Source organism: Zerene cesonia, chromosome 24 (genome assembly GCF_012273895.1).
Source record: "Zerene cesonia ecotype Mississippi chromosome 24, Zerene_cesonia_1.1, whole genome shotgun sequence".
In the NCBI taxonomy this organism is placed as follows: Eukaryota; Metazoa; Arthropoda; class Insecta; order Lepidoptera; family Pieridae; genus Zerene; species Zerene cesonia.
The window spans coordinates 4,258,153-4,277,402 of NC_052125.1; the positions used below are offsets into that span (position 1 = coordinate 4,258,153).

The window sequence follows — 19,250 nt, forward strand, 5'->3', positions numbered from 1 at the left end:
ATTGTGCCAGAAAAAAACTTTATCTTGAAGAATATAAACCGACCGATCGATTGCCCTCTTGGTATAGTGGTTAAACCGTGAGCGCTGAACCGATGGGTCCTGGGTTTGGTCCCCGGTGGGAGCTCGCAAAAAATGTCCCGGTCTGGCAGGATACAAAAGGTTGAGAAAAAGATGTATATCATCTACCCCCTACCCCACACGGGACTTCGCTTTATGATTTGAATTTTTTCTTTTCAGTCATGGCGCAAAAGAAAACAAAGAAACCCAATCCCCTGTTTTGAAAATATTCAAAGATATGATGCAAAAGGAGAACACGTATGTATCTGTATATATAAAACTCAAAGGTGACAGACTGACTGACTGACATAGTTATCCATCAACGCATAGCCCAAACCACTGGACGGATCGGGCTGAAATTTGGCCTGCAGATAGATGTAATTACGTAGGCATCCGCTACGAAAGGATTTTGACAAATTCTACCCCCAAAGGGATAAGGGGATGAAGGTTTGTACCATGAAAATTTATAAGGGCCGCGCGGGCGAAGCTGAAAAATCTCCGAAATCCTAATACGCGGATAAACCTCAAGACTTTATTTTTCATTTCAATATGCATATTAAAAATCACTTTTTACACGCTTTTTATTAGCTTCACCTGTATGTTTGTATGTTTGTATGTTTGTTTGTTTGTAACCGACTTCTTTGGGCGCGATTTTGACCCACTTTAAACGGCCAGATTTCGTTCAAACTTTGTAGATTTATTGAGGACCGATGACAATACACTAATTTGATAAAATTATTCCATTTTTCAATTTGCAAAACATGATTTTTGTTAAAGCGTGGTTTTTAGTTTTTTTAAACTATTATATTTTATTATCATTATGATGTGCTGCTTTTAGATCTCACAATATTCTTAGAATGTAATATTTTATGTATGTATATATAATATTTTTTATCTATGTAGTATGTGTATTATTATTATTTGTATGTTTATATTTGTTTATATACGTTGTGCTCACTACATCGCGTACACGTTAAACATTCCTTTACAAAAAGGTTGCCTGGAAGAGATTGCTCTTGAGCAATAAGGCCGCCTTATAGTGCATATGTGCCTGTATGGTCTTTTTTTTACAATTTCTTTTTCGATAATATTTACTGTAAAGAATAAATAAATAAAAATAAATAAATGCAGGCAAAAACGTACAAACACGGTTTTATTTCCAGAGACCCCGAAAAAATAACATTATTAAAGGACAAGCAAAAGGAGAAGAAGAAAAAAGTATTTCCATCACGTCCCAAGTATGACCAGGTGGAGTGTTAACTGATTTTATTGAATTGTTTAGTTGGTGGTTACTTTATAACAGACAACTGAGCTGGTGGTTCACCTGATGGTAATCCATCGCCTATGAACATTCGCAGCGCTAATACGATGCCCGCTTTTTAAGGAGAAAGGGATAAGGAAAGCATTGGCGAATGGAAAGAAATGGACTGGGAAGGGAGGTAAAGAGGGCGGACTTCCGGCTCCACCACTTCCCGAACGAAACACAGTAGCATGCTACTATCTCACGCCAGTTTTCTGTTAGGTACTTGCTCGGTGCGAGCTGGCCCAATTCGTGGTGAAGCGTGCTGGACTACCACATATAAACTTATTTAATTAACATTTAAATGGAGTTTGTAAATTTAAACTATTCCCACCATTACGTAGTACAAGGTGCATTAACATCCATTGTTTCTTATTCAAAATATTTATAATTAACTAGCGCTCCGCCCCGGCTTCACCGGTGGTTTGGCTTTTTGCTCACCACGACAACCTTCCTTGTGACTTAACAAAAACATAAAAGTTTGCCCAATTGGTCGAGCCTTTCTCGAGTGTAACTAGACCAAATTCATATTATGCTTTCAGCTTTCATACAAAATCAGTTCAAGGTTCTAATAATAAACCCAAAACAGCTACAGTTGAATTCGCAACTTCATCCTTTTGAAGTCGGTTGAAAATAAAATTACTAAATTTCGGTTATTGCATAAAAAATCAATGCTATTATATATTGCAGAAGTCCTACGACTCCAGCAGTACAGATAGATACAGGCGTATAAAACAACATAAAATCACCGTCCAGGGTGTAAGAGAGGAAAAGAATGAAGAAGGAAGCGAGGTATATCTTCTGTCTCTCTCACACATTCGAAATGCGACCGTCTCATTCTATCTTTTCGTGATGGTACCTGCATTCGTCAAGCCTACGCGAAGCTACGGCGTAGCACAGTGCGGCTACGGCCGTAGCAGCTATGGGAATACGATATCTTATGTAGCAGGGCAGTTCGAAGCCACTATACACTGATCTTCTTATTTATTTATCTCTATGTAATAAAATAAATCCCATATCTCTTGAATCTGGAGGTTAAGCAACGGTTGGCACGGTCATGAATTGGATGGGTGAATTTTTTGAATTTTTTTTTTACAGTTGCTCCTTAACTTAGGGTTCCGTACAAGTAACCCTCAGTTGGACGACTCGCACTTGACTGACTTTTTTGTCTACCTGTCCCTCTTTATGATAGTCTGTCAAAACATAGTCAGAATAACAGGACCAGTTTCGATGAGACTTTCACTGGATCATAGATGCCGTTATGTGTCATACTGTACTGTATTATTATACTTATTAGCAAAAAATAAAATGTTATTTGTCTTGTTTTTTTCCGTCTGTTTGACCGCGCATAGCGCCCAAACGCGTTAAAAAACACTCGGGATTTTTACTCGGGGTATTTGAAAAATGAAAAACTACCAATGTATTGTTATACAATATTATACAATAAATGAATTAATATTCGATAGGTAGTGTGATTTCTATCGATGTGAATAAAAAAATAATTTTCAGGCATTCCAGGGGGACAAAAGGGAGGCTTGGTGGTTTAAGGTAATTTAAGATATTTTTTCGTAAAAATATTAAACATTTCAATAGAGCATCTCAATAAAATTATCCTTCATCACCAGTGAAAGTCCCATCAATATCGGCCCAGCTATTTCGTTATATAAAAAAACTACCAAAGACTACAAAAAAAAAACGGCAATTTTATATTTTGTTTCACTTATTTGTGTAGATTCAATAAAACCAAGCCGCGGAAGAACAAATTTTTCCCAATTTTTTTTTATTCTTGCAGAGAGGTAAAAAGGAGGCAGAGAGGAAACCGGACGACACATGCTCGTGTGTGTCTTGCGCGTGAGTTTCTTTTTTATGTCATAGCGTGCAACTGAGCTGGTGTTTCGCCTGATGGTAAGCGATTACCACCGCCCGTGAACATTCGCAGAGGTAGTGCCTTTGCGATTGCGCTGCCCGCTTTTAAGGGGTAAGGTATAGGGAATGGATTAATGACGAGAAAGAAGGAATAGACTGGGAAGGGTGAGGAAGGGGAAATGGGCCCCCGGCTCCCCCACTCAACAAAAACAGCATGCTGTTATTTCACGCCGGTTTTCTGAGGAAGTGTGGTACTACCCCGGTACGAGCTGGCCCAATTTATAGCGAAGCGTACTCGACTCTCACATAGTAAGTTGTCTAGGCTTAAAGATGAATTAGTATTTAATGTAAATACTAGCTCATGTACGTTATACTGTAAATTTGAGGAAAAGATCAATACAATATAATTAATTTTTTGCTAATTTAGTAGTATAAAAGAATGAATTTGATATTCGTCTGGTTCAATAGTTACTGATATTAGAGCGTTCAAACAAATAAACTCTTATGCTTTATATTACTAGTATATAATTCAGTCACATTATGTTCATAGTAATTTTTTAACATACCACAGACTTAAGAAGCTAATAGGCTCCGAGTACATGTGCGTGGCGTGTCTACTCGTCCTTTTCACTGTGTCTGTGGCGGTGGCCTTTATCATGGTGTTTCGGGCCCCCGTCCTGGAGACGAGACCAGAGCATGGTGCTGGCAAGGGACTGCAGTTGAGGAAGAGGCAGCTGAACGAAGGATACGACGGGTGAGTGAGAACTCAAACTCAAACTCAATACCAAAATTTGACAAAACTGCATATATTGAGTAGTAAAAAAATTGTGGTTAGTGTGCTGAGTGCCAGCTTAAACTCAAAGTCAAACTTACTTACTTAGAAATGTTTACAACAATAAGTTACTGCATGGTATAAAGATCTAAGCATACAGATATACAGACGGCCGACAGTGAGTTGAGTGAGTTTATTTTGTACCATCCAGCCCTAATGATATTAAACTAAAAATAGAAAAAAGGTGTGTGTGCGATTCACACATGATAGAAGTGAAACTTCAGTAAATCGACAAAAGAATGAGATGAAAATATATATAAAATATAAAATAGTATTTATATTTCTGTCTCATTCTTTGCCGGCTTCATTCTACACATTTTTGTATTTGTGTCTTTTACCCGTCGTTTTTTCCGTTGCATCAGGTTTGTAATCACAACGATTCTAAAAAAGTTTCACTTCAAAATGATATTTATTTTATTTCAGAAATAACTGGAACACGCTGTCCAACAGTTTACCACAATACCCTGGATATATGGGATCAGGTAATTATATAATTATTTAATGATTTATTTCATATTCCTATTTGACAAGGAATAATCTCCAACAACACTATATACTTTCGATTATACTATAACATATTAGCTGCGCCCCGCGGTTTCACCCGCGTAAGTCCGTATCCCGTAGGTATATCGGGATAAAAAGTTGCTTATATGTTATTCCAGTTGTCCAGCTGTCTACGTACCAAATTTCATTGCAATCGGTTCAGAAGTTTTTGCGTGAAAGAGCAACAAACGCACACACATCCTTACAAACTTTCGCATTTATAATATTAGTAGGCTAGGATTTCCTTCCTGCTTCCATACTTCGTTTGTGTCCTAACAGGGTTGCATAAAAACTGGATGATTTGCGTAGCTACTTAGAGCTATATTAATATTAATACTAATTCCATTGTGGGAAAAAGATAGATTTGTATAAGTCAGCGCCATCACTTAACCATACTGGAATTAGTACTGCTTTAAGACGTTATTTGATAATAATATTTTTCAGATCTTGCTGATACGAAACTGCAGGGTTCGGTAAGTTTACGTACTATAATATTTTATTTACATGTCAAATTTCGTCATCGTCCCATTATACATGTTCCCACTGCTGGGACACAGGCCTCCTATGAGGGTTCAGGCCATAATCCACCACGCTGGCCAAGTGCGGGTTGGCAGATGTCACATGTCGTCGAACATTTGATTCGTGGACATGCCGGGTTCCTTACGATGTATTCCTTTATATAAAACTTTTTTATTTTTGAAACTAAATATTTATATATATACTAGCTGCACCCGGCAAACGCTGTTCTGCCTTACTTATATCATTTAGGGGTATGAAAAATAGATGTTGGCCGATTCTCATAGATACCGGATAAGCACAAAATTTTTTATCAAAATCGGTCAAGCCGTTTCGGAGGAGTATAGCAACGAAAACTGTGACACGAGAATTTTATATATTAGACTAGCTGCGCCCCGCGGTTTCACCCGCGTAAGTCCGTATCCCGTAGGAATATCGGGATAAAAAATAGATGTTGGCCGATTCTCAGACCTACTCGATATGCACAAAAAATTTCATCAAAATCGGTCAAGCCGTTTCGGAGGAGTATGGCAACGAAAACTGTGACACGAGAATTTTATATATTAGAAGATATAGATAAACAATTCATATATAGAAAAAAAAATTACGCACATACAGACAACGGAACACGACGCCCAAAGTTATCGAAGTGATGATGCAAAATATTTTGCCGTTTAGAAATCCCTTTGATGCTGTGAGTTGTATATTTTTATCAATCAAAAGCCCCTACCATTGGTTTTTAAACGTGTTGTGGTAGGCGATTAGGAGGTAAAGCAACACAAGGCGCGGTCGGGTGGATGATGGGTGACCGGACTTTGGAGACTTGACGCGTTTATTTGATAAATCAAATGTATGCAATAATAATTATAGTAATAGATGCACTTTATATGATAGGTAAGCAACCTAAGCTGTAGTCAGAGAAAAGATGGGTGATCGCAATTTCGGTGGTCATCTTATTAAATTCGTAGATTTTATATTTTGAATTATGGTCTTTCGCAATACTTAACATCATTGTCAAGGCAAGGTGGACATAGTGTAAGCGATATGTGAGTTAAGCAAAGTTAGCCGCGGTCAGTTTGTGGATGGGTAACCACAATTTAAACGCGAGGCAACGTCACTGTGAGCAATAAATTTGTTTTTATTTAGCGCTTTCGTATCGAGTTTGCGTAGTACGGGGAAATCTTTACGCAGGGTTGTCTCGCGGAATACCGCAGATCAAAATAGAGGGTACTGCTGGACTGTAGGGTTGGCAAAAAAAGGATTTTTGTCATATGATTTTTTTTTATTTTTTTAATTACTTATGAGAAGTATCATTCAATTTGACCACATCTTGATATGTAATTGAACCATGAAAAATTATTTATTCGTTTTCTAAATTCAGATGGAACTATCCAAACATACGGACAGATTTTATAAGCACTGAGGAGATTGTTTAGTAAAAAGCAGCTATTAATTTATGTATACTTTTGAATGACAAGAGACGCTTAAATGATATTTCATTAGGGTATATTATATTTGCCAAAATATAACAGATTATACATAAAAACGTATCATTTTTTTTATATAATCCGCTGAAAATTCCATACATTTAATTATATTTATCAATTGAAAACCCACAAACAATAAAGTCGCATAATTCATTCGTCGATTTTCATTTTTTCTGCCGACGCTACCGGCCATAGAAAAGACGTTCATATTGTTTGCCACGGGGCTATTCTCTGTGATGGATTATGGGGGATGCAGTGGTGATGTTTTTTTTTTATAACTGCAATTGTCAAAAAGAAAGAAAAAAAAAATGAAATGAACAGTGCGATAATTATGGCATATATATATTTTTAATTGTTTCTATTTTTATTTATGACATAAAGTGAAGATTTTACGCCTTCAAAAGAATTCAAAATAAGAGGTTACCAATTGGACTGTAGTTTTATTGTGTTTGTTATCTCATAACATTTTATGGGATAAAACGATTATGATGATGTTTTTTTTTTATGTGCAAGCTAGTGTCTGCTATGTGGTCTCATTGAGATTTGATTTAATTCCGACATTTTGAAGGCTGTTACGCATTTTATTAGAACTAGACGCTCGCCCCGGCTCCGCCCGGATATCAAGATTCCTGTTTTATCCCAAGGGATCATATAATCGGCATAAAAAGTATCCTATCACCCAAGTCGGTTCGTAATATATAATTAAATTTAATTCATAAAATGTTAAAAAAAGAAAGAGAATAATAAGGTACATAATGTACTTGTGGGAATTTTTTTTTTTTGGGAAATATTTACCCCGATGCCACGTGAATTCAAGATGGCCGCTATATCAGTATTTTTATCTCTTTTTTTATTAAGACGGGTTTTCGTTTTTTCTTGTGTTTGCGCGAGTATTATACATTAGTATTACACATTTAGAAATTAAAAACTTTTCAACGGATTTTAAATGCGTAATAATTTTTATTAAATGCGATTTATTCATTAGACTTCGAATCGGATATTGAACTGTTAAACAGAGTCTCCCCGTGACCACGCTCGCTGTAAAGTGTTCGAAACGTCGGGTTAATAATATAATGAATAAATCGCGTTTAAAATCCGTTAAAAAGTTTTTAATTTCTAATAGACGCGTTTTGTTTTTCAATTTAAAACCATATCACAAATGCGTAATAAATCACAATTTAAACCCGTCAAATCGGCCACTTATTCCCCGCAAAACAAGACAGACCTATTAAAAAAACATTTCACATACAAGGTACAGCCAGCAAATAAATCGGGCTTAAAATCAATCGCGATTTGAGCCACAGATAATATATCGTCCTCAAAAGACACAGAGTCCTTAAATGCAAAAACCCTATACATTATTTTATAAATGATATTTATAAGGTGAGGGACGTTGTTTGAAATTTGTACCTTATGGTTATTGAAATAGGGTTTATTATATGTGAGGTTAGTGTACAACCCTCTCACGGGCCATAAATATTAATATATTTAGAAGTGGTGTATAAGTCAATTGGTTGGACGCCTTAAGGTTATACGGGGTGTTGTTTTTTTGGTGAATTTTAACCAATTTTGAAAAAGACGATCAGTCTTTAAGTAAAGGAAAATTATATTCATTTCATATCTTAAAAAATGTAGGGATAAATTATAATCACACTTATCTTATCACAAAAACATATTTCCATTGAAAATTTATCCGTAACAAGATTCTTACGCCTTAAGGGGCCACATGCCATCCATCGTTCTATCAAAAATTCTTCAAAATAACTTCAACCGTTTTGCCGCCAAACCATAATAGATAAACAGTAACATTAAACATATCACTTTACTCATTTCACAGACAAACAAACTGAACAGAATCGCAAATAAAATCGAGGGCAAAAAATCCAATTGCGTTAACGTACAAAACGTTAATATAAAATAATCACCCCTTCGCGTCCGTGGCGCGTAAATCATTTTGTGTCTTACCTCGCTTCCCCGTGGGCCGTGTGATTTGTGGGTGTACAACTCTTTCTTGGGGTTCCCTTGTTGCAGGAACAGGACCCAGAAGATGCCTTCACCATCTTTAGGTAAGCATTTGTTCAGCAACAACGTTGAAGCAACAATTTGTAGCTCCTGACGGCATGTTGCGAGCAACAGCTTTTTGTATGTCATAGCGGGCAACTGAGCTGGTGGTTCGCCTGATGATAAACGATCACCACCGCCCGTGAACGGAGCAGAGGTAGGGCCGGAGCTTGCTTCTAAGGCGTAAAGGATAAGGATAAGTGGATAGAGGAATAAAGGAAGGGACTGGGGAGGGAGAAAAAATGAATGCGTACGGGATTTCGGCTCCCCTGCTCGCCGTACGAAACATAGTATCATGCTACTACTTAAGACGGTCTGTGAGGATGTGGTACTTCCCCGGTGCAAGCTTTCCCCGATGCTGCCCAATTCGTGCCGAAGCGTGCTCGATGCCCACACGCATAGTGCTTGTTACAAACATAACAAAGTGTCTCATGTGTAAAAATAATCTAATGTGCTTCTAATTAAACAATAACATCACATCATAACAATGTAATTGAATCACTATAATCGAAATTATCAAAAAAAATCAAGGAAAAATATCAATTGTAACGGAACGCACCCGAGCGGCGGTAAATTTCAAAGAGAGGTTAACGCGATCATAATTCTATACGATGGCCGCGTTGGTCCGCGCTCGGCCAATGGGAGCGCGGCAGCATTAAATTTGTCATCGGCCGCGTTTTTGTAAGATAGTCGTTATGAAGTTAATGAGTAGTTAAGAGTTCGTTAAGAGTTTCGTTGAGGTTCTTTGTTAACTTATTGTAATAGTCTAAAGATTTCGCAATATAGGAATGTAATCATTGTAAAAGTGTTCAAATCTTTAGTAGTGAATAAACTATAGTGGATATTTGTGTTTTGTACTTCATTTCTACACAAACTCCATTATACAATCAATTATATTATGAATTAATGTCACAATTACTAAAAACTAAAAGTATGTGATAAAAACATTTTCTTAATTTGTTTAAAATAAATAAAATAAACATTTATGATAAATCCTCGGTCGTTTAAAAGTCAAACAGTATTCAAAATTCAATTTCGCCTATTAAATCAAACACTAAACCTAACCATATAGCTAAATAAATTAAGGCACCAGAAAATAAATAACTATTCAATTTAAAGATAAGATAGAGTTTCTCGCCTGCTCTTCTCTGCACAAACTGCCTTCCGAACCGGTGGTCAATGATAAAACTGTGTTATGTAGTTTCAAAACTGCTTCTATAAGAAGTCGTATTGAATAAAGAAATGTTAGCGTTCGAGTTAAAGACACCAATCGTTGCTAGATTACATGCAACCAGTATTAATATTGAATTAATAATAATTGTTTATGGCATAATTATTTATCGAAATGACATTTTAATTTTTGTTTTTTCAATAAAATTATCTTAAAATGAACTACGGAACGTAGCTCGCCCGTGAGCTGTCACGTTTCGCGCCATATTTCTTAACAAGTGACAGTCGCGCTGTAACTTTTTCTATAAAAACTAATGCCAGATTTATAGGTCTTAAACGTATGTCCAGGGGATTACCGAGGCGATACAATAATGCGAGGGAAGCAAGATGGATATACTAGCTTATGATCGTCTAGTTTTGAGGCGAGGCGTTTCTTTAATGCCAAGTGTCTGTTTATGTAATAGTTTTTTTATTGAATGCAGTTTGTGTAAGTCTCGTAGCGAACGACTCAAGGTTTTTCAACCGACTCTAAAAAAAGAGAAAGATTGTTTATTCGACTGGTTTTTAGTTTTAAACTGTATAAATAAAATCTATTCTAATATTTTAAAGTTTGCCTGTTTGTTTGAACGCACTAATCTCAGGAATTGCTGGTCCGATTTGAAAAAATATTTTTTCAGTGTTAGATAGCCCATTTATTGAGGAAGGCTATATATGTACCACGGGCGAAGCCGGGGCGGACCGCTAGTAATATATATAATAAAATAATCTAAGTATTATACTAGGTAAATTAATGTGTTTCATTTGTGATAATGTCAACTAGGATAAGCCTCAGTTTGTAATTTTTCCAGAGCAATAAAGCATCAATCTTAGAATTAAAAAATCCAGTGTTATGATGTATGTTTCCAATGAACTCTTCACAAACTCAACAGATTTTGATGAAATTTGGCATTTTATGTGTAATTTGGTCCAATTTAAGGATATGGGATAGTTCTTATTTCGATTAATTATCCCAATAATTTATAATCTTAATATTTTTAATTATTCCTCAGCCACAGCAATGAGTGGCCGGGTATGCTAGTAAATAATAAATAAAAAAATATTATAAAAATAAAAAAAATGCTGCAATAATAAACGTCGAATTAGCTGATAATATCGTAAACCAGCTTTCAGCCCGCGACTTCGCCCGCGTAGTCAAATAATTAAACCTAAGTTTCTCTTTAGCCACCTAACTATATCTAGACACAAAAATCATGCCTTACAATAGCTTTGTTGCGTCGTTATAGAAAGATAAACGAACAAAGAAACTCGCTTTTGCATTTATAATATTAGTTTATTAAATCACAACAATAATGTTTTTATTAATCGCATTTTTAAACCGTAAAATATAATACATCAATTTCGTCTATGTTTTCTTGAAATCCTTCAAACCCTAGTAATATTATAAATGCGAAAGTATCTAAGGATGTGTGTGTGTTTCTTGCTCTTTCACGCAAAAACTACTGAACCGATTGCAATGAAATTTGGTACGTAGACAGCTGGACAACTGGAATAACATATTGGCAACTTTTTATCACGATATTCCAACGGGATACGGACTTAAGCAGGTGAAACCGCGGGGCGCAGCGAGTAAAATATAAGGCAGATACCCAGTGTATGTAATGTAATTCACATTTAATTAACTACCTCCATTTTTATTAACTTTAAAATTTAACATTACATTTATTTTATTTAGATTACCAAGACCTTCGTCTGTTAACGATACCCTATCTTCATTTTTTCATTTTAATCTAAAATGCAACTCGATCAAATGCTAAGAATACAAAGTATAAATTACAGATACCTAGTGTTTGCATAAAAAGCTAAACGCCTAGCTGTTGCCGTTCCGTCGGCTATCGTAGTTATGTTTCACCGTCTAGTGAGCCTAAGTTTTAATCTAGGCTGGCCGCCGGCGTCCATTGTTGTGTGCTGGGGGGGTTTTAGCCAGCTTTTGTGCGTTTTTAATATTTTAATTGCGTCTGATGGAGCGTGGCGGCTGCGAGCCGATTGCTGGTTATTGATGATGGTTGATGGTGGCAGATGGTGGTGATTGGGATTGGTATGACACTGGATGGTAGTGAGTGGATGGTAGGTTTTTAGATTCTGTACTGTGTTGCCCGCTTTCAACATCGTATAAAACGTAATGTAAGTATATAATATATAAGTCGCCGTCTCGGTCTGTCTCTGTCCCTATGTATGGTTAAATATTTAAAATTATGCAACGGATTTTGATGGGTTTTTTTAATAGATAGAGTGATTTAAGAGGAAAGCTTATATGTATAATAAAATCAATTAAACTGCTTCAAATTTAATGCGTGCGAAGCCGCGGATGAATACTAGTTTAAATATATTTTTATGTGTTTTCGTGCATTACTAAGCTAAAGGTGGTTATTTATCATTTTTTTTGTTTCTATCTAATTTCACAAATTAATTAAATATATTTCTGTTGTATATTGATAGATTGGTAATCTTATGATCTAGATTATAGTCACATCTAGACTTTAATAAATGCTATGACAGAACCTAGATCTCTTAGTGTCATAGTGTTCTTAGTAAAGCGTACCGTAAAAGAGATACTTATTTTTAACAATAAACTAAAACTATTTCAAATTCTCACAAAGGGACCAATTTCTTTGTTTTATTAGATATATATTACTCGACTAGCTGTTCGCCCCGGATTCGCCCGTGGTACATATAATAAGTTGCAGCTTTTTTAATGGTGAAAGAATTTTTGAAATCGTGCCAGCGGTTTTTACGTAAAAACGTCACAAACATACGAAAATACAAACGTTTCCTCCTTATAATATTAGTGTAGATAATAAAAAACACACACACACACAGAGACAGACCACAGACTATAACAAAGGGATGCAAAAAGCCGCATTCAAGTTCAAGTTGCATTCGCTGCTACAATCTGCTATTATACTCTGAGAGCTGGTCGTTGTTATTTATTACTTTTTATATCCTTTTTATTTTTAAAGTATATTGGAATATGCGTAATGGTTGTGTTGTGGGGTGGTTTCGTATTGACGGTGGCGGGGTTTGCCTTGAGTTATTGTAAAGTGGATAGATTAGTTTTTTTTGTGTGTTTGTTATTGGTGAATTGCAGAAATTTCACTAATACGTAGTTATTTGTGTAATTAAGACACTTTAGTTTGGTTATGAGTGTGTCATTGGTTAAATATAGTGAGAAGGAAAAAAGAAAGAGTTGTCTGGTAGTTTTTATAGATAAGCATTAATGAATAAATTGAAAGGAATGACTTTGATTGAAGAAATAGATTTCATCCATGTTGTTGCTTTTTTATTGTTTTCCAAAAGAAAACAATTTAAAGAAATATTTTAAAAATTCAGTTAATAATTATATATAAATGCACGCATTAAATTCGGAGTAGTTTAACAGATGATATTTTGCATATAAACCCTCTTGCATCACTCTTATCTATTAAAAACACCATCAAAATGTGTTGCTTAATTTAAAATATCTTACAATATGTATAGACAGACGGTGAACGGCGACTTTGTTTTATACTATGTAGTGATTAAATATTTAAAAATTGTTACTGTGACATATGATTCTGTGCATAGATTTAACTCAACAACAATGTATCTCAGAGCCGTATTATGTGAAATGTCCCTTTGAATTGTCTCATTTCTGTTTAGTTTTCTTACAATAAAAGGCTCTAACATTCCAAAGATTATTAATTATCGTGATTAAAAGTGTTCCTTTAATACTTTGTGTTTGTTTTCTTTATAAAAGAAAGCTTATATTAAATGAAACATGTGTATATAAAACAAATTTAAATCATTAATGGGATAACGATTTCAGTAAATTAATGATACAATGCCACCTGTTATGTGCTTAGTTGAACTATCAGTTAAACCAGATTTCATGAAAATATGTCAAGCTTGTATGCATAAAGATATTTTTATTTAAATAGCTAAATAAAGAGCAGGAATAACAAGCGTACAAGGCAAATTAGCAAAAAACAAAAATCCCTTTACAAAAAAATTCGCAAGCCCCCACACTATAACATTATAAACTAATAAAAAATTGCTGTTCAACAGAGTTTATGATTTTTAAAGATTGTAAAATACCCGCCAAATAGTTCTACAAATATACTCGGTAACTGGTTGGCTCATTTGGTTGCCATGGCAACTATCTCCGCTACGGAACGCTAATGCCAGGTGATGTTGTACATTGTGTGGCTGGTTTTTGTATGTTTGTACGTTGATTATTCGCTGTTTTTGTCCAAGTTTAGGAAATGACTTTTATTTAATTAAAATGTTAAAAAAAATAAACCCATAGCAAACTGGTTTTAATTTTTTTAAAGGAATTTTAAAATAAATTCAAATTTCTTAATATGAGATTATAAATCTAAAAACACGCTCATATTTTTGAATCAAGTAAATTATCCCATTTATAATACGGAGTTTACGTAACGAAAGAAATCGTTCAATCTTATTTAATCTAATAATTTATAGCTTAGCTTAGAGATAGATTATAGTCTGGATAAGCACATAGGCTACTTTCTACCCAGGTGCCATGCGAGTGACGCCGCGGGTTACAACTAGTATAACGTAAACGACGGTTGTTTTATGTCACAGCGGGCAGCTGAGCTGGTGCTTCGCCTGATGGTAAGCGATCACCACCGCCCATGAACAGAGCAGAGTTAGTGCCTATGCGGATGTGCTGCCGGCTTTTAAGGGGGAAGAGATAAGGGAGAAAGAGAATGATATGATGGGAAAAAAGAAAAAGTCTCTGGTCAGGCACTCACCGAATGAAACAGTAAGTAAAATAGTAGCATGCTACTATTTCACGCCAGTCTGTGGGGGTGTGGTGCCTTCCTCACAAGCTGGCACAATTACTATCAGAGCTGGACTTGCACGCTCAAGAAAACCAGTGATTAAGGTCTAGTTATGTTCCTCTATGGTCTACGGATCTTAATTACTCGTTTTTGAAGTGAAACTTCTTTAGAATCGTTGTGATTCAACGGAAAAAAAATGGTTGCCTGTAAAGTCGGTTTTACGGGCGAAGATTTTACGTGACAACGTCTTTTTTTCCAATGCCAAGAACGCTCGAGAAAGACAGAGACAGAGACACAAGCACGCGCCGATTCAATGCGCCTAATTCTCTAGTGCTGCGCGCGCGACGGACCGATCATAGTTCGGTGACTCATCGTAACGTTACCGGACGTTACACTTTTTCATGAGTGACTCCGAGCCGCAACCTAATTTAAGACGTTGTCACGTCAAAAACGACAGGTAAGATATATTCTTTTAAAATTTCTCATTTATAAAGCATTTCAATGCTATAAAAAAAAAATTAAAAGATACACCTATACAAAAATGTGTAGAATGCAGCCGAAAAAGAATGAGACAGAAATATGCATACTATTTTATATTATATATTCATGTCATTCTTTTGTCGATTTACTGAAGTTTCACATCTATCGTGTGTGAATCGCACACACACCTTATTTTTTTGTTTTAATACCGAATTAGCAGCGAAAACAATGGAACACAAACAAATCTGTAGAAATAACAATGAAAAACTATTTATTCCATTACATTTACAATTAAATCGTAATTGTAACTCACTAATAATTTATCGTTTTGAAATTAACGAAAGGGCTGATCGTAATTCGGCGCAGCTATCTCTTTCGCGCGTACGCCGATCGAGCGAGAGCGCGAGTGATTTAATGGCGTATGTTACGCGAGCGTGTGCACTCTCTTTCTAATTGATTGTGACGGAAAGGGACGGGCGATTTTATTTCGGGATATACGTCACATGTTAATAATGACTGCTTAATTTGGGCGATGTTAAGGGGAAGTTTTATTTGCTTGTTTAAAACACAAGCCCTTTTATTAAACGTATGCGAAAAAATATTATAAACGTGAAATGTTTGTTAGTATGTATGGATGGATGTTTGTAAAACCTACTGATTGGATTTTAATGAAACTTTTCAATAAGATGATTTATACATCGGAATAAGACACAGGCTACTATGTCTTTAAAAAATCAAGCCCTGATGAGTTTTAAAAGGAGGAAAATTTGTATGAAAATTTTAAACCGTTGAACCGATTTTAGTGAATTTTGACAAACATTGATGACTCAGTGTTAAATATATACGAATTCTTCTTAAAATTTCCACCTCTAAAGGGCGCGAATAAGGGATGCAAGTTTGAGTGAAACCTTTTTGATGAAACAAAGTTGCAGGCACAGCTAGTAAATCTATATATCACTAGCTGGCCCGGCGAACTTCGTACCGCCTTAGCCATATAATCTATGGCTGTGAATGACATTGACATTTGTTACTCGCGTTTTTGTCAAATATGCAAAAGTAAATGTACATTTTTCAATATTTCTGAGAGATTTTCTTAATATTGTGTCCCGTAATATTAAATGTACATTTTTCAATATTTCTGAGAGATTTTCTTAATATTTTTTCCGTAAGAACCTACACCTAATAATAAGAAATACAACAAAAAAAGAATTAGTGAAATCGGTGCAGCCATTCACGCGTGATGCCGTGACCAAGGAAAGCGGGTTTCATTTTTATATATATATCATGTATACAGTGACGGCATGACGGAGGCCCGTTTCCTTTTCCTCACCCGTCCTAGTCCATTCCTTCTTTCCAGTCGTTAATCCTTTCCTTTTCCCTTACCCCATAAAAGCGGGCAGCGCATTCACAGAGGTACTACCTTTGCGAATGTTTATGGGCGGTGGTGATCGCTTACCATCAGGCGAACCACCAGCTCAGCTACTCACTATGACATAAAAAAAAAAAGAGGCATAACATAGCATAACGTACAAAGGGCCACGGGGCAAATGAACCCGCACGCGTCGCTTTAACAAACACCAGTTAATCGCGTCATTGTATTTAATCGTTTCCCTTACATTTGCGAAGTTTCCTCAATTCATACTCGAATCGTACTTCCTCGTATATTAGCGATATGTTATTTATTAATTGACAATGTAGCTATAATAATATCGCTATATAGTATGAAACAAAGTCGCTTTCCAAGCTGAACTAGATCCTTTTTGGCGGTACTGTGGGACACGCTATTGTGGTACTTTTTTTTTCTCTTTTCTAATATTATTTACTTTTGTTTTAGTTGTTTATTTTATTATTCTTTTTATTTCATCTGTGTTTTTGTGTTTCATGTCGCCAAATGAATGTTTTTTCTTTCTTTCTTTCTTACTTTCTTTCTTTCCGAAGTCTCTGCGTTTGTATGCTTAGATCTTTGAAATAACGCAACTGATATGGATGGTTTTTTTCACAACACAGCATAAAACAAAGACGTTTTTCGCCACTTTTTCGTCTGTATGCTTAGACTTTGAAATAACGCAACGAATTTAGATGTTTTTTTTTACTACGTATTATTTAACGACGTCACATTCCGCCGTCTGTGTGGATCTTTGATAAAACGCAATGGAAACTGATGGGTTCTTTTTAATAGATAGCGTGATTGAATAGGAAGATTTATAAGTATATATCATGTGTTATAATAATTTATAGAGAACTATCGTGTTTGTTTTACATATTATAGTATGAAAGGGTCTGCATCGAATTTTATAATGCGATGAATTTTATGCTTTGATCTATACAATGGCTTCACCCGCTTGCAAAGAAGTAATAAACAGGTCTAGATTTTTCTTAATCCCTTGGTAATTCCGGGATACAAATTCCGCTTCGTCTTATTTCGGGTCTCAAACTATCTCTGTACCAAATTGCACGTGGCAGCCGAGCACGCTTCGGCACGAATTGGGCCAGCTCGCACCGGGGCAGTACCACAACAAACAAACAAAGAAAACCGGCGTGAAATAGTAGCATACTACTGTGTTTCATAACATGCTACTGTGGCCCGTTTCCTTATCCTCGTACTTCCCCGTCGATTCCTTATTTCCAGTCGTCGATACTTTCCTTATCCCTTCCCCTTGAAAGCGGGCAACCCATTCACAGAGATATCACCTCTGTTCTGTTCCCAGGCGGTGATCGCTTACCATCAGGCGAACCACCAGCTCATTGCCCGCTATGACATAACAATAAAACAAATAGTTTCTTTAGTGTGTCGTACATTTATACCCGCAAACTTGCCAGTTTATATTCGCTGGATTTAGCATTAGAGAGCCATTCTCCGCGACAGCGTAACGATAAATAAGATGGCAATTAACCCGTTCTGAAAAATTAAAGCGTCGTACTTTACTGGCAGCATTATTCAAGTGGAACGCGCCCACCTGGTACAGAGTGGCAAATGTTTATTGTGTAGGGTTAATATTGCTAATGGGGTCTCAAAGACCCCCTTAATTGCGACTATTTAGGGTTTTCTTACAGCTGGTCAATGTTTATTTGATGGGTTATTTTCGTGGATGTTTTAATTAATTATCCATACTCAAACTCAAACATTTATTCTTTCAATTAGAAATTGCTTTGTATATCGATACTAATGCTACATGAATTTGATTTATGTTTGTTTGTTTGTTTGCAACGATTTGTCTCAACGCCGCTGAATCGATTTAAAATATATTTGAACGTTAGAAAATTACTCTATTTTATATAGGCTATTTTTTAACCGGGGTCAGAATATTTACTTCTTTCGATGTAATTAATGAACGGTTTTAGATAAATTTTCATATTTTGATAGATGCACCGTTGTAAATGGTTAATTTTTGACGCGGGAACAAGCGTGAAAATCGGTGGTGAAGGGTTGTATATACACACACACACACAATAATTGTCATTTATAATACAGATGTCGCTTTTCATAACTTATCAAAACTCGTTTAACTATCGAATCCTATTAAAAGTCGAATCGTTTAGAAACGTGACGCTTTCGTGCGGATTTCGTTCGTACGTTGTTTATTCACCCAACTACCCTCACTTTTTTAATAGTCTTTGTGACTGGCTTACGGGTTATCAACTGACTACAACAATAAGACAATTGTGTAGAATCGCAGTACATATTAAGACCAAATTAATATTCGAAACAACCCCCCCTTTTTAATTTCTAGCAATACATAAATGAGCATATAGATTTTGCGTACACACATCTATAAATACATCTCTCTTTCTTGCAGAGCAGTCTAGATAACCTAGACGGGATCAGTGGAGATCTGTCCAGTGTTCTGGGTTCTGAGAAGCTGGCAGACAGTCAGAACAGCGACAGGTTGCGAGGTACGTGTCACTTAACGTGTGCGAAGCCGCGGGCAAAGCTATAAATAGTTTGACTCTACACGTATCTAGGGGTTGATGTAGCATTGTTGTATATACGTATCTTGTCTCTTTCACTTACCAAGTGTAAGAGGTAAGTAAGAAAGAGAGGGAATATATATCTCTACTAATATTACAAATGATGGTAACTCTGTCTGTCTGTCTTT

The 19,250-nt window shown here is 35.9% G+C and overlaps 1 protein-coding gene across 1 annotated transcript in view; it reads left to right on the forward strand.

The window, feature by feature from the left end:
• Nucleotides 1–295: 295 nt before the first annotated feature.
• Nucleotides 296–19,250, forward strand: part of LOC119836377 — an 86,036-nt gene continuing 67,081 nt past the window's right edge. The window contains exons 1-9 of the mRNA XM_038361682.1: nucleotides 296–315; nucleotides 1,221–1,305; nucleotides 2,048–2,149; nucleotides 2,867–2,905; nucleotides 3,150–3,208; nucleotides 3,795–3,977; nucleotides 4,479–4,537; nucleotides 5,043–5,071; nucleotides 18,951–19,047. Of these exons, the coding sequence (XP_038217610.1) occupies nucleotides 296–315; nucleotides 1,221–1,305; nucleotides 2,048–2,149; nucleotides 2,867–2,905; nucleotides 3,150–3,208; nucleotides 3,795–3,977; nucleotides 4,479–4,537; nucleotides 5,043–5,071; nucleotides 18,951–19,047 (673 nt within the window). The remainder of the gene's footprint in view (nucleotides 316–1,220; nucleotides 1,306–2,047; nucleotides 2,150–2,866; nucleotides 2,906–3,149; nucleotides 3,209–3,794; nucleotides 3,978–4,478; nucleotides 4,538–5,042; nucleotides 5,072–18,950; nucleotides 19,048–19,250) is intronic.